This window comes from Rhinolophus sinicus, chromosome 13 (assembly GCF_057876585.1).
Source record: "Rhinolophus sinicus isolate RSI-liver-muscle chromosome 13, RSI-T2T, whole genome shotgun sequence".
In the NCBI taxonomy this organism is placed as follows: domain Eukaryota; kingdom Metazoa; phylum Chordata; class Mammalia; order Chiroptera; family Rhinolophidae; genus Rhinolophus; species Rhinolophus sinicus.
The window spans coordinates 13,560,249-13,582,952 of record NC_142513.1 but is presented as its reverse complement, the minus strand read 5'-3'; the positions used below and the strand labels follow the sequence as shown (position 1 = coordinate 13,582,952).

Below are 22,704 nucleotides of genomic sequence, written 5' to 3'. Positions count from 1 at the left end.
AGTGCCAGAGGTATCAGTCATGAGGCTGACTCAGGAGGGTGTGAGCTGTGCCTCCCTGGAGGTGTCCATGAAAGGGCTAACCACCGAGGCTGAAGGTCCCATCAGGGGCAGGGAGGCGGGGAGAGTTGTATGAGACAAGCCCTTTGGGTGGTCAGTTCTCCAGCCTCTAAGAGACAGGGAAAGGGATGTGGGAGAGTCAGCACTTGAGCTGGACCTGGGAGGGTGAGGGTGAGATTTCAGAGAATAGAAATGTGACGGTGTTGAAAGGGACCCCAGAGACCTTCCCTGTGAGGCAGGACATGCACCATCGTCACCAATTCCCATGAGGCTCCGGGAGGTGAAGTCACTTGCCCAAGGTCACACCACTTAAGTTGTACAGTAGCTTTTAAAAGTTCAGAGGGTCCCCAGGGCAGGGCCCATGGAGGAGCCAGTCGGGGCAGCCAGCATCGTGATTCAGGTCCAGCAGTTAATTAGTAACCGGAAGACGCTGTAGCCAGCTCCCAGCTGGCAGAACTGGGAAGTTGAACTTGAGCTGGTTTGGGAGCCAGAGCGAGTGTGTGACAGGTCACTCCTGACTGGAAAGGTTGTTCCGGCAATTCAGGACTGGGGGCACCATGCAGAGAGACAGGAGGGCAGAGCTGTGCTAGGGGCTGTTCCCCAGGACCTGAGCTGGGACCCAGAATTTTCAGGTGAGAGGCTCAGCTGTCAGCAGACACCTGCCTGCCAGCCTGCTGGTCTGCCAAATTGACTAAGTGGTTACCTTCCTTCCCTTCCTTCCTAACTACCTATTTACTTCCTTCCCTTCCTAACACCCTCCTTTCTAATTCCCTTTTTTATTTCCTAACTCTTCTCTCCCTTCCTTGTTTCCTCCTTTCCTAATTTCTTTCCCCCTTTCCCTCCTTCCTTCCCTCTTGACTAACTCTCTGCCTTCTCAGTTGCCTGATTTGCTTCCTAACTAACCCATTTACTTCTTCACTTCCTTCCCACTAACTCCATGCCTTCCTTTTCTAAATTCCTAACTTCTTCCTGACATTCCAGGCCATGGGCTTTGGCGTCACACTGCCTGTGTTCAAATCCCATTTATATCATTTACTAGCTATGTGGCTTGGTCACGTCGCTGTACCTCCCCAGGCCTCAATGTCCTCCTCCTTCAAACAGGGATGACGATAGTTCCTAACCCGTGGCATTGTGGGAATAAAATCAGATCAAGCTGGCACTTGGTATGTCATTGGCCTGCACTGGGCAGACAGGCATGTAAATGAATCAATTACAGTAGAGTGTGGACAAAAGAAGCAGGGGCAGAGAAGGGAGCAAGAAGTGTTAGGAGCAGAGAGCTGCTCAAGTGTGGGAGTCACAGTCAAGGTGATGGTGGGCAATGGGCAAGTCAAAGTTTCCACCAGGACTTAGTACCTGAGTATTATGTGAACGGCAACACCTCAAGAAACTTTATAAAATGGTACAAAGATTAAAAAAACAAAATATCCTAATTCACTGTCACCTTGGGTCATGGCCCTCCAGCCTTTTTTTCTGTGGCTGTACACAAATGTCCGTGTGCGTACAGGTCTGTTTGTTTCCTTTACAAAGAAGGTAGCCCTGGTAGACCTACCATGTTGAAATCTGCCTTTTTTGCTTGACACCATAGTACACATATGTTCCTGTTTCCATTTATGTAGGCTTGTATATTGTTTTTGTTTCTTGTTGGGTAATTTTCCATTTTACACATGTCCCATCATTTATCTTATCAATTCATTCCTTGATTCACTAGCCAAATATATACAGAGCACCAACTTTGTTCCAAGCCCCGTTCTAGCTGTGGGGCATTCAACAGTGAACAAGAGAAGTCTTTGCCCTCATGGCACTGATGTTCTCATTTGAAACAGACAATAAAGAGTTGCGTGAGAAGGTGTCAGAGAGTGATAAGTGTTATGAAGTAAAATAGAAAGCAGAAAAAGTGGATAGGGAATGAGCAGACCTGGGTTTGTTAGAGTGACCAGCCATCCTGGTTTGTCCAGAACTGTACTGGTTTTGACACTGAAAGTCCCACATCCCAGGAAACTTTTAAGTCACAGACAAACCAGGACAATCGGTCACCAGTAATCAGAAAAGGCCTGTCTGTGACATTAGTTAGTGGAAGCCAGGTATGCAGCTATCTGGGGGAAGAGCCTTCTAGGAAGAGGGAAAAGTAACTGCCAGGGGCAGGAGGCCAGAGGGCCAACAAGAAAGCCCGAGAACCGGGAGCGTCATGAGGGGGAGAGCGGTGGAGACAAAGTGGAGGTGGAGATGGGAGCCAGCTCAGATGGAATCTCCTAGACCATAGTGAAGACTCGGACTTTGACCCTCCAGGAGATGGCACATCACTGGAGTCTTGAGCAACAAAGTCACATGACCTGATTTACATTTTAAAAGAGTCACTCTGGCTTTTGGTGGAGAACGATTGTAGTGAATAAAGATAGAAACAGAATCAGAAGGGAAGCTATGGCAGTAATCCATGCACTGATGCGAGCGGGGGTTTCTGCATGTGTTTGAAAGGTAGCGGCTAGTGGGATTGCATGATGGAGTGGAGGTGGGGCGAGGGTGCCGGTTTCTAGGATGAATTCCAAGTGGCTGGCTTGAACTTCTGAGTAGGTGGCAGGGCCGTTACTGAGATGGAAGGAGGAGGCTGGGGCAGAGTAGAAGGAATGTGAGTGAACACTTTTTTGTTTTGGACATGTTGAGATTGAGGTGCCTCTGAGTATCTAACAAGTGAAGTGTCAAGGAAACAGTTGGGCATAGAAATCCAGAATTCAGGAGAGAATCAGGACTAGGGAGACACGTTTGGGAATTGTCGAGTATAGTTGGTACTTAAAGCCTTTAAACTGGTTGAGATCAACTAGGGAACAAGGGTAGACAGAGGTTCAAGGGCTGAGCCCTGAGACAGGCCAGTGTCTAAAGAGACAGGATCCAGCAGAAAGATGGAGGAAGAGCAGTCAGTGAGGTAGGAAGAAAACCAGGAGCTCCTGAAGCCAAGTGGGGGAAGTGGGTGTGTCAACTCCCTCTGAGAGGATGAGGGAGAGGAGGATGAAGGATTCATCACTGGCTCTGGCACACAGAGGTCACTGGCCCACTGTTTTGGTGGCATGTGGGGTTGACAGCCTCTTTGTAATGGGTTCAAGAGAGCAAAGGAAAAGGCATGGAGACTGAGTCCAGACAACTCTTTCAAGGAGTTTAAGTGAAAGGGGGAACAGAGAAATGGACAGTGCCTGGAGGGGGATGTGAGGTCGAGAGAGGGAGCTATTACAGCAGGAGGTATTCCAAAGTGGCCTGTGGTGGAACATTTAGGTTGTTACTATCGTCACCGTTATTTTCCTGTTCTAAACAGTGCTGCTAAAAGAAGGCCCCATGCCGGGCTTGTTATGGAAAAGAAACGTCCTTGTTCTGGGTATGTTTTGTCAACATGACATCCTGCCCATCTGTGTATTGGTTCAACATTTCTATTTTGTTGGAAGATGGAAGGCTCTGATAGTGTTCATTTGGGTTTTTCTCAGTTGATACCCCCAGGCGCCCTGTGTGTCAGAACCCACAGAGAACCCCCAGATCACTGAGCTTAGGTCCCTCCCTCACCAACCCCTTTGACCCCAGCCCCATGGATTTCTCCACTGAGGTGAATTGCAGAGGTCTGGGTGTGGCATGTGGTGGCGACATAGAAAGTTCCAGAAGGGCAGGGGCTGTGTCAGGCCCTGTCTACTCCTTCATTGCCCTGAACACCCCTCATGAGCTCCAGGGGAGAGGAAGGACCCCATGAGTAACTAATAATCACATCAAGAAGCAAAAACTTCATGAGCCAAGATGCTGGCTGGGACCTTGTTTCCTGCCTCTTACACAGCCAGAGAGCCGTGGGATAACCGGCCCTGCCCTGGGGACAGCAGGCCAGAGCCCTGGAGGGGTCAGCAGGGAAAGGGCCAAAAGGCCAGGTGCTGGCAGTCAAAGACCAAGGCCAGCTGGATGGAGCCGGGCACACGGGCTCCAGATTCCTCTGGAACATCTGCAGGTTCTTGGGAGGCAGAGGGCTGTCAGCTGCTGTGGTTAAGGTCATGGGACCTCATCTTTAGCCCCAGATGTTCTACATTGGGCCTAGGTAGGCCCCAGGGAGCATATCTTCTTATAGACAGATCCCCTACACACACACACACACACACACACACATACACCCCCCCCCCACACACACACACACCAATATACATCAATATGGACACAATGACCTACATACACACAGGTGGTTATACTGTACCACACACGTATCAGTAGACATAGATGTAGACACCCACATGCAGACTCACACTCATACACACACAAGCATATTAACATATATAAATATACACACAGACATGGTGACACACTACACAGAGACTCCCTAAAGCACATACACGCACACTGAAAATACAGTCATGGATAACCGCACTGATACACTGACGGTTATCTAACTATGACACACAGTAACTACAGAACATGCCATCATCTACACACAGACACACACTGACACAAATACCTTGACATCCAGGGACACACGGACACACTGACGCACTGAAGCACATCTGTGCACAAACCACCTGCACATAACACATCACACACACACCCTGACCCACATACTCACACACACTCTAACAAGCCCCAAGAGTCTCCAGGGCTCTCCTGCAGCTGTTGCCCACCCCGCAGGGGGAGGCGATGTCCCCGAGAACAGAGGTCTCTGGTCCCATCTTAAGCTCTGCTGGGTCCTGCATGACATCAACAGCCACCTCGCTGCTGCCCGGAGTTGCGAGCTGGGGCCAGGCCGGCGCCAGGCACAGACACTTTGGCCCTTGTTGGGAGAACAGAGAGAGGCTCTCTTCTCCACTGCCCATCCTCTGACTCCAACTGCTGGCTCTGTCAGCGGCCTCTCCTCAGGCTGCCGCAGGTACGTGGGGCTGGGGAGGCCAGGGCCTGTCAGAGGGACCGTCAGGGTCAGCAGAGCAGAGGGTGTGGCAGCTCTGTGGGCTGTCTGAGGGGGCATCTGGCTGTTGTGCCACTTACTTTCTCATGGCTCCGCAGGGCTGGGCCTCTCCAAACAGCCTGGCCTGGGCGACTCCCTCCCTTCCCCTGTGGTCATTTTCTCAGCTCCCAAGAAGGCCATGGGGTAGAGTCTCCAGGAGCCCCCTTGTAAATAAAGATGGGCAGTGTCTACCCACAGAGGGCCAAGGCTGTGGTCTTGGGATGCCCAGTACCCAGCAGTCCCTGCAAGCCAATGGGCTGCCAGGTGAGATCTTGGCTCTGGGCCTTGCCCTTCCAAGCAGGGGTAAGGCTGTGGGGCCCTGGGGACCCTGAGCCAAGGTCTAGGTGTGCCAGCTTCCTCTACCCTGCAGGGTCGGGGCAGGAAAGACACTGTGCTTGCTCCTGGCTGCACAGAGCAGCGGGTCTGTTTGATCGCAAACAGACACTGGCCAGGCTTAGGTCTCTCTATGGATCCAGCCCAAGGCCTCCAGGGCAGCTGCTCTTCCAGGGGCATTAGGCAGAAGTCCCTGTGGCAGAGAGATAATAGCACAGAGCCCAGCCTGGGGTTGTCTATAGGAATTCAGGGTTGCAGCATGCCTGTATGGGAGCCTGGGCACACAACCCTAAGCAAGTCCCATTCTAGGCCTTAGGCTCCCCATCTGTGAAATGGGAGCAAGGGTTCAGACTTTATGCTCTGCTAGTGTCCTTCCAGCCCTAGTCATCCTGGACATCTGGAGCTGGCTGTGCTCACAGGGATCTTGTACCCTGGCTAGCCTTAACCCTTGACGACTCAGCCTGGAAGGCGCCCCCTCCCCCCCGACCATGCTCCCTCCTTCCCTCCAGCGATGTTTCACTAGAGAGCCTGGGTCCAGGGGATATCATGTCTTGTCCCGTGCAGAGGTTGCTGGCCTCTGGGTTAGGAGCACAGATGGGGTTGGTGAGGGCTGGCAAGGGCAGCGGTGCCTGAAGCCCTAGACAGGTGACCCTAACTCCGCAGCCATCTCTCTCATACCTGTTCCTCTTTGTACCCCCAGTACCCCCCTGAGCACTGTTACAGAATGGCGGACCATAGCACTAGCGTGGCTGGGACTGCTCGTCCACAGGTGAGTGGGTCTGGGTTCTCCCACCCACCACCAGGGGGCTCACTTCCACAGCTGAGGAAATCTACAGCATCACGCACCAGCCTGGTGGGCACTCCCAGACAGGACTGGGGGGCGGACAGGAGGCGCGCTGAGCTCACAGAAGTGGGCCATTTGCAGGGTAAATAAGAGACTTGGGAAAGGCTTCAAGAAGTAAATGAGGTAGAAAAATCATGGGATTGGCCCTGAGGACACCTGGGTTCCAATCCCCATGGGGTTGCCTGTAAGTCCTTGGACAGCTCTTCTCTGGGCCTCAGTTTCCTCATGCTCACAATTAGCATGACAGCCAGCAGCCTCTCAAGGCTGTTGTGAGAAGCATGGTGAGATGGTGGGTGGGTGCCTGGGTGGGCAGAGGGAGGGAAGCAGGGAAGGAGGGAGGGAGGGAGGGATGGAAGGAGGGAAAGAGAGAGAGAGGAAGGGAGGGAGGGAGGGAGGAGGCAGGGAGGGAAAGACAGAGGGAGGGAGGGAGGGAGGGAGGGAGGGAAAAAGGGAAGGAGGGAGGGAGGGAGGAGGCAGGGAGAGAAAGAGAGAGGGAGGGAGGGAGGAGGGAGGGAGGGAGGAGGGAGGGAGGGAGGGAAGGAGGGAGGGAGGAGGCAGGCTAGTAGCGATGCTGGAGAAGGCATGGGGCCTGGGCCAGGGGAAAGGGATGGGGTCAGGGAGTGGGGACGTGCTGATTTTAATCGCCTCTTTTGTAAATGTCTTTAGCTCTCAAGAGCCAATGGGAACATCAACCTGGGGCCTTCAGCCAACCCAAAGTGAGTTCTGGTCTCTCAAACAACTTTCCTCCCTGGCTCCCCTCATACCTGGCTCCCCTCATACCTGCTCCTCGTGCCTTGGGAATAAAATCCAAGTTCTCTGGTCTAGTTTCAAGACCCTCTGGCCTCTGGGCCCAGGACGACCCCCAGCTTTATCTCCCACAAATTCCCCAGCCTTCACCCATGCCAAGGCCTGTGCCTGGGACACCCCCGCCCCCCCAAGTCTTCATGGTCAGCACCTCCCCACCCCCAGGCCCTTCTCAGGCTTTGAAGCCAGATCCCTTACCTTCTCTGCAGTCTTGTCTGGTTTTCTCCCCACCTTGCATGTTGTTTATTGAATCGCGAGATCCCCAGGGGCAGGGACCAGTAGTCCAAGCACCCTGTTGGTTAGGAGAACATGGCATCCTTCAACAGCAGGGAGGCTTGAGTCTTGGAAAGCTCCCTGTATTCCCCAGCTTCAAAGTGAAAAAGAAGCCTGGCGTGGATCTCAGGACGAGGTTTCCCACGATTGCAAATGCTGACCTGTGTTCTTGCCTCTGCCCCCAGTGCCCGGCCCACAGATTTTGACTTCCTCAAAGTCATTGGCAAAGGGAACTATGGGAAGGTGAGTCCTATGGTGAGGGTGGGAGGCCTGGGTCTCCTTTTCTTCAGCCTCCTCCACCCCCTGCCTGTTACTTGCATGTGCAAAGAGGGACTTCACAACCGGCAGAATCATGGATGGACGCAGAGCTAGAGCTGGGGGCCAACCGAGGAGCAGTCACCTGTGGGACCTTACGTTTGTGCTTCTACTTAGGTCCTACTGGCCAAGCGCAAGTCCGACGGGAAGTTCTATGCAGTGAAGGTGCTGCAGAAAAAATCCATCTTAAAGAATAAAGAGGTACCAGAGTCTGGACATAGGCATTTCCTCTCCTGTTCCTCAACCCCCAGCCTAGGGTGGCTTCCCAAGATGGGCCCCAATTATGAGAGGCCCATGGGCTGAGTACAGAGGGGGTCACAGCAGGCGGTCAGGTGGTACCCAGGGTGCTGACTCTTCTCAAGGACTTCACCCATATGACCTTTAGGAGGACCCAGTCCCAGCTCTTTGCATTCCCCTGGGAAATTCAGGGCCCCACAGTGGACAAATCCTCTGCACTGTCTAGGTGCCAGCCTCCCCATCTGTGCAATGTGGGGTCACACTTTATACTCTCCAAAGACCCTTCAAGCCACAGCCATCTTGGAGTTCCAGATGTTTCAGCTGAATTGAGTCTGTTTAAGTCTAACCCCGTTCGGAGGAGAGAGCAGGTCCTGAGAGAGGATTGAATATCAAATCAGAGGACTCGGGATAAGGAATTAGGGTTAATGGACATCGTGGGGGTGGGTAGGAGAGGTCTTCCTGAGGGAGGTGGCCTTGCCGCTAGCCTTGAAGGTAGGACTCTGATGGTCTAAAAAGAGGGTGGCCAGGCAGGGGAAACAGCACAAAGAAAGGCATGAATGTGGACTCATTTGTGCAGCAATCACATATGTTTTGCTTGTCACCCCAGGGTGGGGGTGCAGGGGTTTCTGATCCAGGGGCTGGGGCTGCACCCACGGGGACTGCCCACACAGAACCCTGAATACTAGGCAAGGAGTGGGGCCTGGCTCTGAGGGCAACAAGGAGCCACAGTGGGCATTTGAGGAGGGGCATGAGAAGATCCCGGGCAGGGCAGCCGCCACCAGGGAGGCCACGTGGGTTGTGATACGGACCCCTGTCTGTGTGACTCCACAGCAGAACCATATCATGGCGGAGCGCAATGTGCTTCTGAAAAACGTGCAGCACCCCTTCCTCGTGGGCCTGCGTTACTCTTTCCAGACACCCGAGAAGCTCTACTTTGTGCTCGACTATGTCAATGGGGGAGAGGTAGGTGGGCCCGCAGGAAGCTCCCCTGGGCTAATGCTTAGCTGTGAGCTGCCCATCCCACATGCCCACTGTGTACCAGGTTCCGGAATGTTCTCACTGCCTCATGACCACAGACCTGTTTTGTTGCTGAAGAAACTGAGGCTCAGGAGCTGACTCACTTGCTCTAGGCCACCCAGCCCGTACCTGGCAGAGCCAGGATTGGAACGCGGGTCTGTATTGACTTCCTCCCACAAAGTTGTCCAGACTCACTTCAGTGGACCTGGGACAGGTCAATGGCCAAGGAGCATTGTGATCGAGATTTCTAATGCTCTCGTTGTATACCAGAGGCCACTGGGTGGAGGTAACCAGTCCCGGTGGTGAACAGAGACTTGAGGCCACCTGGTGACTCAGAAGCACAGCTAGATAAGCTGAGCTCCATCCTGGACTTCGCTGTCTCTCTGGGCAAGTGGCAAAATTTAGTGGGCCTCCTCAGGGACCCCAACTGTAATCTCTGTGACCACATGCCTTTTGGCCTGATGCCAAGGGGGGAGTTTTTGTCCTGTATCCTTAAGGCCCCTAGTGGAGGTGAAGAGTTTTCCATGCCAGCAAAATAGACCAATGCAGTTGGCCCATGGGCAGATCTAACCTGGGCTCAGTTTGACTCAGCCACAATAATCTTATCATCTGGGTTGGAGGAAACACACATCTTTGAACCACCCAGTTGCAAACACCAGCTCTGCCCATGGTGAGCTCTGTGACCTTGGCAAGTCACCTGATGGCTCCGGCCCCTCCCAGGTACCTCTTAGGTGAAACTGGCATCATATTTGATGCTTTAAACGTGATCTTGAGGGTTAAATGAGATACGACATGTGAAAGGGTTTGGCTTGGAGCCTGGAACACAGTAGGTGCTGAATCCATGCTAATGCATCCTCCTGCTGACTCTTTGGACACCCACGACTGCTCTTGGGGAGGGAGCCTGGCATGCCCTTTGTCATCTGAGTACATTGCAGCTCAGAGAAGGGGTGACTTGGCCAGCTGCCCCCCACCCTGCATTCAAGCAGCTAGAGCCCCCAGGAAACCCTCTCACACACCTCCCCCGCCTCTAGCTCTTCTTCCACCTGCAGCGGGAGCGCAGATTCCTGGAGCCCCGGGCTCGGTTCTATGCCGCCGAGGTGGCCAGTGCCATTGGCTACCTGCACTCCCTCAACATCATCTACAGGTGAGGCCTGCCTGTGGCTCAGAGCCAGGCCCAGCCCTCTGTCTCCACAGCCATGGGTGTGTGGGTGCCTAAATCGTGATGAAATCCCAGTGGACTTGGTCCTTTGTCTGAGAAGGATCTACAAGCGGGTAGGGTAGGAGCCTCCTCCTTCCTAGGACAGGTACCCGTCCCCCTGGGCTCTCACTTGACATCTCTGTGAGCCTCTACCATAGTCCTCCCTCCAGGACCAGCTCTCCTCCCTAAGGGGCGGAGCCATCACAGTGCACTTTTCTCTTGTTTTCTGCAGGGACCTGAAACCAGAGAACATACTCTTGGACTACCAGGTTGTGTATGTGTGTGTGTGTGTGTGTGTGTATAGTTACACATGTGTGCTGTGTACCCACAAGGGTGTGTGCACGGGTGTGCATGCATTGTGCATGCATACATATGAATAGGGATACATTGAAGTATGCGTATACATGTGCACATGGGTGTACATGTGCACTCGAGACCATGTGCCCATGTACGTGCATGTGCACACATATGTACACGAGGTCTGTGGGGAGCAGGGGTGGAGCCAGGCAGAGGCTTGTGGATTTTGTAGTCCCTTGATGTCTTAGACTGGGTTCCCTGGAAACAGATTCTGAGGTGAAGCATTGGGGGCAGAAGGGTATCAAGAGATCTACTTCAGCGGGATGAAGAGGCAGGATTGGGCAGAGGAGGAAGCTCACCTGCCCTGTGATTGCAAGTGAGCCCTCCGCCGATCTTACGGGGCGAGGGGGGCCTGAGCTGAGATGGCCGTTCCAAATTGAGGCAAGGAGGCATTTGAGTGCCTACATCAGTCAGTCATTGGGTGGGGAGAGCCCCTTGGCAGGGGCATAACTTTGGGTGAGGGCAGTGTCCCATATGGGGGCATAGGTGTGACAGCACTTAAAGAGGAGAGCTGGGCAGAACCCTGAAGTATCCTCTCACTCCATGGCGTCCACCAGCCACCCGCCCACCCAGCTGCCACAGGGTATGGCTGCTTTCTGGGTCCCTAGCCTTCTGTCACAGGGGTTGCTGCCACCAAACCCCTCCAGCAAGGGCACTCTGAGCTGCCACTGTTATAGGGCATAGGTCTGAGTCTGGTGAGCTGGGCAGACAGTGGTCTGCCATCTCCCCACCTTGTCCCCTGTGCTGCTCTCAGCATCTAGTCCGGAAGCCCTGGGTCTCTGAGTGGTGCCTCCAGCCTGTGCCAGAGACATCGAACCCATAGCTGCTGCCCTGGGGTGTGGCATCTGGGCTTTGAGGTTAGGCCTGGCCATACCTTCCTTAGACAACTGTCCAGCCCCTGCTTTCCCTCCTCCACAGGGACACGTGGTACTGACGGATTTTGGCCTTTGCAAGGAAGGTGTAGAGCCAGAGGAGACCACGTCCACATTCTGTGGCACCCCCGAGGTGAGCTAAACCTCTTAGGAGAGGTCTAGCCATGAGTGGTTAAGTGCAGATCCTAGAGCCAACAGGTTAAACCTGAGGGGGCTCACTCCTTCCACCCAAACACGTCCCCTGAGCTGCCTGTGCACACTCTGCCTTGGTTTCCTCATCTGTATAACAGGGGCACTAGCTCAAGGGCCTGCTAGGACCCGGCCAGCTACTGGTGACTCTGCCACGGTGATGTCCAATAGAAACAGAAATGCAAACCATATATGCAATTACAATTTTTCCAGCAGCCATGTTTAAAAAGTAAAAAGAAACAGGTGAAATTGATTTTAATAATATATTTTAATTAACTCCTTACATACATAACAGTGTCATTTCAACCTACAATATAAAATTGTTCAGACATTTTATTCTTTTTTTTTTCTAAGTCTTTGAAATCGGTGTGTATTTTGCACTGATGGCCCATCTCAGCTCAGAACAGCCACCTTTCAAGTGTTTGGTTGCTAGTGGCTGCTGTATTGGACAGCACTGCTCTACAAGGTGAAGTTCATGTGTAGCAGGAGGGCCTGGCTTGACAGTTAAGATGGGGGCGTGCAAATGCAAAACACTGGTCTCCTGTCCTCTTCCAGCCACCAAGAGCCTGGAGGGTTAAAATGTGTGCATCTCTGTAGTAATTCATCCATGTCTATCTGTCCTGGCAAGGCCTCCCTGCAGCCTTGGGATTCAAACCTTTCCTTGAACTCCCACCTGTTTTGACCTTTGGACCTTGGACCCAAAGGGGTTCCCAGATGCTCTGGTGGGGGTGAGGACTGAGGCTGCAGGATGAGGAAACTCCTCCCGACCTGGCAGGGGGGGCAAGACTTTAGCCGCTCTGTTCTTCTCCCTATGCTTGAAAATCCGGGTTTTAGATCTCAGCTGGGTCTCCTCAATTTAGCCGATGGACAGATAACCTCTCTGAGCAGGAGCCGTTGTCTGTGTTTGCGTATGGCAGGGTGTCCGCTGGACAGAACTGGCCTCCCAGAGCCTGACAGCCCAACCGTCTCTTCCTGAGACATTGCCAGGGGCAGGGAGCAGGGGACATGGCACCCTGGCTTGTGTAGCAGACAGGGCCCCAACAAGTTATCTCTTCCATGATCTTTTCCTCCAAGGGCCTTGTTTACAAGTGGGGAGACAGACTGAGGGTCTTTCAGATAAGCGTGTTTCCCCTCAACAGTACTTGGCTCCGGAAGTGCTTCGTAAAGAGCCTTACGACCGGGCGGTAGACTGGTGGTGCTTGGGGGCTGTTCTCTACGAGATGCTGCACGGCCTGGTGAGTGGGGTGGAGCTGTCTGCCTGGGACATCTGGCTCTGGGGAGAGATGGGGGCGGGTCTCTCCCTTGTGTCACCTGCTCAGACTCCTCAAGGAACTGTACGAGTCCTCTCTCCATTCCACGCTAACGGAGCTGATGCCAGAGTGAATACAAGGGTTACATTTTTTTTTTTCAATACCCCATGTCCTATGTTACTCCCTTGGTGCCTCAAAACAGCCTCTGGAGGCTTGCTGCAGGAAATGGAGTTGTTCTTGTTTTACTGAGAGGGAAACTGAGACCCAGACAAGTCACAGTGCTGGTAGGTTGCGGAACCAGCCCTGGACCGAAGCCTAGGCTGCCTGCTTCCTGGAGGCAGCTGCAGACTCGCTCCAGCTCAGGCTTCGTGCTGGGGTGGCTTTACCAAGAGAGCTTGGTGGGAATAAGTAAGTCATGGGAATGTAGTGTGTGTGTGTGTGTGTGTGTGTGTGTGTGTGTGTGTGTGTGTGTGTGTGTGTGTGAGAGAGAGAGCGAGAGCGAGAGCGAGAGCGAGAGCGAGAGAGAGAGAGAGAGAGAGAGGTGGGTATGAAGGAACTGCTCTGTGGAGTCTGGAGAAGGAAGACCTGGCGGAGGACGTAGGAGGAAGAGCCTCAAGGAAGATGGACCCCGCATACGGTTTGGGGCCCGGCTCGCTTCCGAGCTATGTCACAGGCTTATTCTCTCTGAACCTTGTCTTCTCATCTGAAAAATTACTGTCTCGAGGCATTTTTGAGGCAGGGGTGAAATGATGAAGGGGAAAGTGTTAACTTTGCCAAGTGCAAAGTTGGGGCACAAGTTAGATTAAGAGAGGTGGGATAGGCGATGCTCCTGGGAGGTCCCTAGGCCTCACACTGGTGGGGGGAGACCCCTCAGCCTTCCCAGCAGCCCTCTCCACTGTGTTGGAAGCCCAGAGGTCTCTGTCTCTCTCCAGTCTTCCAAGTGAGCCATTGCACAGGACACGGGTGTGGCTGAATCCTTCCAGCTACCCAGCTTTTCTCCAAGTCTCCCTGCGACCTGTGCCCTGGAACACGGATGATCCTCCAGCTCTCTCCCTCTATCACCAGCCACCCTTCTACAGCAAAGACATATCCCAGATGTATGAGAACATTCTGCACCAGCCGCTACAGATCCCAGGGGGCCGGACGGTGGCTGCCTGTGACCTCCTGCAAGCCCTTCTCCACAAGGACCAGAGGCAGCGGCTGGGCTCTAAAGCAGACTTTGTAAGTGACCGGGCAGTGGAGCAGTGGCCCTTCTTTGGGCTGTCAGCTTCCTGTAGAGGCAGCTCAGAAGCACAATGACCCTCATCCAGCTGTCCTGTAAAACCAAGCACTGCTAATTTATTCATTTGGAAATTCATAGCTGTTGCCGCTTGATTACGACCTCCAGTCTAGTTGTTTTATTCAACCAATACTTCCTGAGCACCTACTAAGTGCCAGACATTGAGCTAGGTGCTAGGGATTCAATAGACTGGGTCTCTGCCCTTATTAAGTTTAGTGGGGGAGGGCAGACAAGAAACAGGCATATCCAGTTATTATAGAGTATGACAAATATCAGGAAGGAGATAAACAATGAGCTGAGAGCATCAATAATGGGAGGAGGTGCATTCACACTGGCACAGTCAGGGAGGTAGGTCCTCTCTGAGGGGGTGACAATTAAGCTGAGACTTGAAGGATGAAAAGGAACCACGTATGCAGAGCTGGGAGGAGGCATCCCAGACATAGGGCACAGCATGTGCAAAAGTCCTGTGGTGGGAATGAGGAAGAGAGTGGTACACTTTAGGGTATTTTGAGGAGGGGAGTGGTAAGACCCAATTTAAGTTTTAAGAACTCCCTCTGACTTCTGTGCAGACGGGACTTGCTTTTCACAAATACCTGAGCGCTTCCTCTTTGCCAGTGCCCCAGCAGGGCACTCAGGGTATAGAGATGAATAATTCCACAGTCCATTCCCTTAACAAGTTCATTATATTCTTTTTTTTTTAATTAAAGTAGCACTTTAAAAATAATCTTACGTTTTTCTACTCAACAAAAGATCATTCTGATTTATAAAAGGAAGACCACAGTGCTGTTCTCCTTAGAAGTTTGTTTTCCCTTCTACAATAGTGGTTGAGATGCGTGGACGAGGAGACAGGCTACCTGGGTTTAGATCCCTCCTCTACCACTTACTATTTGCAGGACCGTGGGCAAATTTCCCGATCTGTAATGACAGCACCTAGCTCATAGCTGCTACCAAGATCAAAACGGATTAAGATATGCAAAGCACTTAGGCCAGTGCCTGGCACATAGTAAGTGCTTTTTAACTGTTTTGACCAACAGCCCTACATGCCAGGTACTGTGAAATGTAACAGCATTTAGGGCATTTGCCTATCCGTCCCGGGCCAGCTTAAAGAAAAGGGTTTTCAGGGAAGGCTCGTCCCATCCTTCCAGGTGGAAATTTGTATTTAAAAAATATGTACAATTTTTTAAAATAAGATATACATTCACATAGATCAAAATTCGAAGGATATTCAGAAAAAGTCCCTCCAGCCCCTCAGTTCCTTAGAGGCAACCAATGTCACCAGTTTCTTGGATATTCTGGAAATATTTTGGATCTGGCTTTTTAACAAGCCCAGGGGTGTGGTGTTCTGATATAGGGATCCAGAAAATCATTTTTTGAGAAAGGCTGATAGAGAGAGGGTCCTGCTGGGATAGGAGGCAGTTGGTGCCAAGATTGATTTGAAGAAGGGGTGAAACATATACAGATCTGGGTCCCTGAAAACCTGTAGCTTTTTTTGGAGCTTTACCTCCCAAACCTTCCTTAGTGAGTTCATTGGGTCTATTTCTCTGGTTTGCATTCTGGAAGAGTCAAGATGCACTGAGGCAGAGTGGAGCAGGGCCCCCAAGACCCCCCGGGAACCCTAAGGGAAGGTTCTGCTGTCTTGTTCAGCGACATACCTCCAAAGCCTACCATGGTGCTGACACAGAGTAGGTGCTCAGTACATAGTTGTGGAATCAACAAATGCTGTGGGGGAGAAGGGTTTGGGTTCTAGATTATGGCGAAGGGGAGAGACCTGGCTGTGGGATACACCTGTGTCCTAGGAAACCAGCTGGAGGTGCAAGTTACTTTCCCAGTAAAGATTTTAGGCCTTGACAGCCAATGGCCAGTAGAGTTGGAGCTCCCGGCCATGTGGGTGTGGGTTGGAAGTGCCTATAGGGAGGGTTGCTTCTGATCAGCACCTTCTTCCTGCAGCTTGAGATAAAGAACCACGTGTTCTTCAGCCCCATAAACTGGGATGACTTGTACCACAAGAGGCTGACTCCACCCTTCAACCCAAACGTGGTAAGAGGTCACCGCATTCCAGATTCTGTGTACCCAGGGCTGGTGGGAATTTGGAGTGTATCTGTACAGGTGGGAAAACTGGCTCCAAGTGGCTCCACGATTTGTCCAAGGCCACACAGTAAGTTAGAGGCAGAACTGGGTCTAGAACCCAGACGTCACAACTGCCAGTTCAGCTCTGTGTGATGAGCCATGCTTCTGCTCCTTTATGTTTTAGCACCAATAACTTTCATTGCACCATCCTTTACAGTTTTTAAAGTGCTCTGTGTCACATAGCACACCTAGACAGAGCCAAGTCCTGTAAATATATTTTTTTCTCTATAGTTAGCTTTTTTCCTGATAATAAAAATGACATGTATTTATTGTAGAAAGAAAGCATGTGAAACAGAGACGTGTAAAGCAGCAGGAAGAAAGAGCTTATTATCTCACTACCCAAGAGAAACTATAGCTGGCATGTTTCCTTCCAGTCTTTTTTCTATTTGCTTTTTTTTTTTTTACATAGGTCATATATAGAGAGCTACTTCTCCCACCCCCCTCTTTTTTTTTTTTTTTTTGCTAAAAGCTATGTCATTATTTCCCCAAGTCATATAAAACTTTATAAGTATCATTTTAAGTGGCTCCTATTATTTCAACCCTACGCTGATGACATAATTTATTCAACCGTGCTCCTAATGGTGAATTTTAGGTTATTACCATTGTTTTTTCTTTATCACAATGTACTGATGAACATCTGTAAGTATCCATCTTTGCCTGGAGTTCTGATTTTTCCTGGAGTTGGATCCCAGATAGGTCCACGAATGTGAACGTTTTTCAGTTCTTGACTCATGCCGCCATCACTGGGTGTTAGGAAGGACCGTCTACTTCCCACCAGTAGCTTCTGCTGGAGAATTGTCATCTTATTCTCTGCAGCATGTATGTGCGTTGTTGTTCTTTACTTTGCAACTTTGTTGAGTAAAAACATGGCCTCTTGTATTGTTTTAATTTGTATTTCTTTCATTTACAGTGAAGGTGTTTGGTTTTAAATGTTAATGAGCAGTGGTAGTATGAATGAATGGAGCCCCGTTTGAGGTGGACACGGCAGGTTCTCTTGGCTACCTGTAACATGTCGAGCAGTGTCAGGGCCCGTCCATCCAGGCAGCCTGCACACCTCAACACTGCCACTGTTGTTCGCTATTTACATCTTTCCTTAGGTGAAATATCTGTTCATGAACATGTCTTTGAGCATCAGACTCTTGACATCAGTTGTCAGATAGGATACACTCAGTCCAGGCACCAGCAAGATTTCTTTATCTGGGGATAAAAAAAGACCTTGAGTATAATATTGGACATACACCCTGAAGGGAGAATAATACAGAGGAAAACTAGACAAGGAGGTAATAGAATGCAATGCATGGACTGTAGAGTCAGACATGCTAGGGGTGAATGAATTCCTGGTTCTGCCACCTACCCTTTGTGAGACCTTCAATAAGTTTCTTTAGCATCAGTGTCTTTATTTGTGAAAAAAAAACAGAAAATACCTGCCTTGTTTCGGGCCACACAGCTGACTAACAAGGGCCAGGACCAGGATTCACATTCTGGTTGGAACTCTAAGCCCTGGGCTAGAACCACTGTGCTCTGTAGCCTTTTAAGAAGCTGGAAGCCATGGTCTGTTTGGTTCCACAGCCTAAGGCCTGAATACTAAAGCAGGTCTGCGGACCCTTCCACTTGCCCGCCTGCTTACTTCATAAAACCCAGACCGTGCTTCCTCCCCCGATAGGTTGTATCAGTTAGCTCTTGCTGCTATAACAAGCCACCCCCAAACTAGGTGGCTTATTTCATTCGGATTCTATGGCATGGTTGTGTGGTTTTTTTGGCCTGGGCCAGGGCAGTTGTCTCTGCTGGGCTCACTCATGTTAGTGGTCAGCTAGCCGGTCAGCTGGCATTTGGTGATCTAGAATTGCCTCACTCATGTACCTGGCAGTTGGCCGGCAGCTGGGACAACCGGGTTCTCCTTCATGAGGCCTCTTGTACGTCAACAGGCTGGCCTGGGCTTATTCACATGGTGGCCTTAGGGTTCCAAGTGCAGTAAGAGAGAACGTCCAGTGTGTGTTTTTCAAGCCTCTGATAGCATCACATTTGGTAATGTCCCGTTGGCCCAAGCAAGTCACATGGCTAACCCATATTAAAGGGGTGGAGAAATAGACTCCACCACTGGATGGGAATGGAGAATTTGTGATCATTTTCACAAGCTCTCACACAGGTCTTCCTCCAAAATAGCTAAAGCAGCCCAGTCACTCTCTACCATACTACCCTATTTTACCTTTTTCATAGGACTTATTAACACCCAAAATTTTCTCTTTGTAAGCATGCTTATTACCAATTTTCCTACTCCCTATATAAGCTCCATGAAAGTAAGAGCCTACTGTATTTTGTTTCTCTGTATTCCCAGTGCCATGAACCGTGCCTGGGAGGCATTCAGTAAATATATGTTGACTATTTAAATATATATGTAGTAAATATATGTGGAGCAGGCAGGACGCCAGGGGGGTAGAGGAATTGATATGTGGTAGTTGGGCCTTGTGGAATCAAATAATTAATGTAAATGCATGGGTAAGTGACAGTTAAGAAGGGTGTCCCTGAGGCACTCAGAGGGGAGGCCTACCGTCCCTGTCAGGGCTTGTGGGTTCCTTCGGCAGTTCTGACCCCACTGTTCCCTTCTCATCATTGGTTTATATTCACAGGCTGGACCTGATGACTTGAAAAACTTTGACCCTGAGTTCACCCAGGAAGCCGTGTCAAAGTCCATTGGCTGCACTCCTGACACTGTGGCCAGCAGCTCCGGGGCCTCAAGTGCATTCCTGGGATTTTCCTATGTGCCAGAGGATGATGCCGTCATGGATGGCTAGAAGCGCCTGTGAAACCACTGGTATCTACAAGGAATTACCTTCAGCTGCTAGGAACAGAGACTCGAAGTTAACAATGGCTTTAAAATGATTCGTTTTTTTCCAGCACATAAAGAATGGTGTGGGGCCAGCCCGGTGGCTCAGGCTGTTGGAGCTCCATGCTCCTAACTCTGAAGGCTGCCAGTTCAATTCCCACATGGGCCAGTGGGCTCTCAACCACAAGGTTGCCAGTTCTATTCCTCGAGTCCCACAAGGGATAGTGGGCTCCACCCCTACAACTAAGATTGAACACGGCACCTTGAGCTGAGCTGCCGCTGAGCTCCCGGATGGCTCAGTTGGTTGGAGCACATCCTCTCAACCACAAGGTTGCCAGTTCGACTCCTGCAAGGGATGGTGGGCTGTGCCCCCTGCAACTAGCAATGGCAACTGGACCTGGAGCTGAGCTGCGCCCTCCACAACTAAGACTGAAAGGACAACAACTTGACTTGGAAAAAAGTCCTTACACACTGTTCCCCAATAAAGTCCTGTTCCTCTTCCCCAATAAAATCTTAAAAAAAAAAAAAAAAAAAAATGGTGTTAGGTAGTCCAGGGCTGGTCTGACAGCTCACCAGGTTCTCAAAAGCTTCTTGTATTTTGCTCTGCCATCCTTGGCAAACAGCTGCAATATTAGTTGCTACATTATCACAGGTGGTTACTGGAGTGCTAGCCACTGCTTTTGTGTCTGGGCAGGAAAAAAGGAGGAAAGGAACAGGTACAATTTCCCAGAAGCCCCACCCAGTGACTTCTGCTCATTAGCCATCCACCCTTACCTGTAAAGGAGGCTGGGATATGTGATTTATTAGCTGGCACATTACTATATAACACAGGCATTCTGACTCTAAGGGAGAAGGGGGAAATGTTGGGTAGGCAAACAGAGGGCCTCTTGGTGTTTGGATTTTGATCTCAGTGTAAAATGACTGAGCTGTGACAATTCCATACAGTACCACCCAACATCCTCTTTTCTTTGTTGTGGGTAGTAGGAGACATTTGTTGTGAGGTTTGTCTTCCTGGCGTCTGAACCCCTCCTATATTCAGGGAATCTCCTAGTTTATGAGCCTGGATGAGGGGCAATAACTACCTCCACTTACAGTAGCTGAAATTCTCGATAGTGACTTTCCCAGCCTCCCCTGCAGCTAAGGCCATGCCTGTGGCCCAGGGATGTATGTACCTGTGCCAGATTTTGACAAAAGGAAGGGACTGGGAGCTCTCTTTCATGTGGTAGCTGTGGTGACAGCACCCACAAAACCAAGTTCCTGGTGTAGAAGTGGTAACAGAGCAAATTGCAGCAACTGGGACTCAGTGGCAGCAGCAGCAATTTCCTCATCAGATCAGTGCTGCAGCATCATTCCTGGGAAGCCTTGAGCCTTACCCTCTAGCTTTCCAATGATTTTCAGAGCTTCTGATCCTTTTAACACCCTCCTTTTTGGCTTAATTGGCCAGTGAGCTTTGGAACACCAGCCTATGCTGAACTAGTTTCTGTGCTAGACTCTTTCAAGTTTACTATCAGTTTTTTTTATTTTTAAGATTTTATTGGGGAAAGGGAACAGGACTTTATTGGGGAACAGTGTGTACTTCCAGGACTTTTTTCCAAGTCAAGTTGTCCTTTCAATCTTAGTTGTGGAGGGTGCCGTTCAGCTTCAAGTTGTTGTCCTTTCAGTCTTGGTGGTGGAGGGCACAGCTCAGCTCCAGGTCCAGTTGCCATTTTCTAGTTGCAGGGGGTGCAGCCCTTACGGGAGTCGAACCGGCAACCTTGTGGTTGAGAGCCCACTGGCCCATGTGGGAATCGAACCGGCAGCCTTCGGAGTTAGGAGCATAGAGCTCCAACCACCTGAGCCACCGTGCGGGCCCTTTACTATCAGTTTTTAACCAAACACCCTAATGTAGAAACTATCTCCTTTTACCAATGAAGAAATAGGGTCAGAGAAGCCATTCCTTGCCTGAAGGTCACATAGCCAATAAGGGCCATACTGGGACTTAGCGCCACATAGGCTCTCACATGTAACCTTTGTGTTGGTCTGCCTCTTACACTGTTTGTTAGGTCCAAGGGAATGGCTGTCAAAATCTCTAATAAGAGAGCCAAGTCAGGAATTGGCCGGAATAAGCTAGGTGGTGAAAAGGAGTCATTCAACTGGACGCTCATGGTCTAAGCCTGGCTGCCAAGTTCACGCTGTGCTCTACCTCACCTGCCCTGTATGTTTGGCAGGTCTATGGCCATGAGGAGCTCAGGCCTGGGACAGGGCTGGAGGCTGGTGCAGGCTTGGTGACCAGAGCTTCCCAGATACCTATGGAGCTCCGTGTGTTCAAGATTAGTCATTTCTCAGGATAATTCTGGACAGAATGTGAGCACATAACACCTCCTGAATTCAGGAGACCCTGCACTTGTAGGATGGATCATGCTGCTTTATTTCAGTGGAAAGTGGTTTTCTTTTTCACAAAACTGTGGTTCACCACCTGCTTCTGGGGGCTCTTATTAGCTTTTTCATTTGTGGACAAAAGGGGAACTTTCTTTACGTCAGTGTGTTTTGGTAATTTTATTGCCTTTTCCTCTTAATTCCGTCCCACTCTTTTCCTTCCATTTTTCCAGGGCAGCCCCCTACCCCAGGCATTACAGGGCATGAAGCTGAATACCATGGAAAATACGCCAATGCACTGACACTGACCTACTGGAGATCAAAGCTGGGTCAGGAAGAGCTACTGTTACGCTTTGACATGCGTTGAGAACTCTGAAACACTCTGATTTGATTTCTATCTTAATAGTGTCTATCTTAATTGACAAATGTGGAACATGATGAGGGAGAAGCCAAAATTCCCAAAGCAAAAAGCAAGAGTGTGTAATTGTCAGAAACATGATAGTATTGTCAAAAGTACACAATCTGCTGTGGATTGTGACACTCATAATGGTTCTATCTGTTCTAAGACTAAAAGATCACAAAATTTTCACCAGAATAGAAAATAAAGAAAAACTATATTAATCATGCTACGCCTGTTTACTGAACACATTCTGAGTTTTATGTACATTATCTACAATCCTCACAATAAGCCAGCACTTAGAAATTATTAACCTTACTTTACAGATAAGAAACATGTGCTCAGAGCGATTAAGCAATTTGCCCAGGGTCACCCAGCTGGTATAAGGCACAGCCAGGAATCGAACTTAGTGGCAGCTGATTCTAAGACCCTTGTTCTTTCTACAACCTTCAACAGTGGGAGAAGTGCTCTGCGCAGGTATTCTTTTGGTCTTCTGGCAAACACAGACTGCACATCAGGCAGAAGGATCCCAAGACCTGTGCCAACATTTAAGTGGCACTGGTTACTCTGTTTACAGTGGAAATACATTCCTTCCATTTTTATCCCTAACTGAAGATTGTATTCACCCAATTTTGTACACAATACAGTGTCCCCAGGAAGAGAATTCTCAATTACCCTCCTCCACGTTTTAACTTTGCAATGACAAGAGTTGTTAAAAGGCAACAAGTTTTTTTTGTGTGTGTGTGTTTGTTTTAGGATTCCCAAACTCCTACCACTCTGTACATGTTGAAGAGTGTAACAAACATAAGTGCAAATCGAAGCTGTCTTAAGTCTCTGCTCTCACCGGGTTGAGCCAGCGTGGCGGTGGCATAGCACAAAAGTCCACATGTTCTCAGGGCCTGGAGAGAAGGAGGCCCGTTTGTGATTACCTTTCTCTGGTTTCTCACTTTCACAGCGATGGCGCTTTCGCATAAGCAGTTCCTTCTGCCCGGAACGCTCTTCCCAGCTTTGCCTTAACGAATACCACT

At 50.3% G+C, this 22,704-nt stretch overlaps 1 protein-coding gene across 11 annotated transcripts; it reads left to right on the top strand.

Moving 5' to 3' along the window:
• Positions 1-393: 393 nt before the first annotated feature.
• On the top strand, positions 394-21,903 carry SGK2 (serum/glucocorticoid regulated kinase 2). 11 transcript variants are annotated; one of them, XR_002138877.3, is made up of 16 exons: positions 398-689; positions 5,131-5,269; positions 6,039-6,107; positions 6,849-6,898; positions 7,445-7,502; positions 7,692-7,775; positions 8,643-8,774; positions 9,860-9,972; positions 10,259-10,295; positions 11,302-11,388; positions 12,584-12,679; positions 13,760-13,915; positions 15,921-16,010; positions 18,728-18,912; positions 21,132-21,267; positions 21,513-21,903. XR_002138877.3 is itself a non-coding variant. In XM_019748816.3 (15 exons), the coding sequence occupies exons 2-14, from the start codon at positions 5,183-5,185 to the stop codon at positions 18,890-18,892; spliced, it is 1,221 nt and encodes a 406-aa protein (XP_019604375.2). In that variant the 5' UTR covers positions 395-689; positions 5,131-5,182; the 3' UTR covers positions 18,893-18,912; positions 21,513-21,903. The 11 variants fall into 11 exon arrangements, 10 of the variants coding, with proteins under 10 accessions (XP_019604383.2, XP_019604375.2, XP_074174021.2 ...); XM_019748816.3 differs by lacking the exon at positions 21,132-21,267 and having other exon boundaries at positions 395-689; positions 8,646-8,774; XM_074317920.2 differs by lacking the exon at positions 21,132-21,267 and having other exon boundaries at positions 395-689; positions 9,878-9,972.
• Positions 21,904-22,704: the final 801 nt, after the last annotated feature.

Excerpts from the sequence above, each read along its gene's own strand:
- SGK2 (XM_074317919.2), top strand. The coding sequence starts at position 5,183 with ATGGGCAGTGTCTACCCACAGAGGGCCAAGGCTGTGGTCTTGGGATGC. Across the intron at positions 6,899-7,444 it reads GGGCCTTCAGCCAACCCAAA|TGCCCGGCCCACAGATTTTG; the intron begins GTGAGTTCTGGT and ends CTCTGCCCCCAG. Across the intron at positions 11,389-12,583 it reads CATTCTGTGGCACCCCCGAG|TACTTGGCTCCGGAAGTGCT; the intron begins GTGAGCTAAACC and ends TCCCCTCAACAG.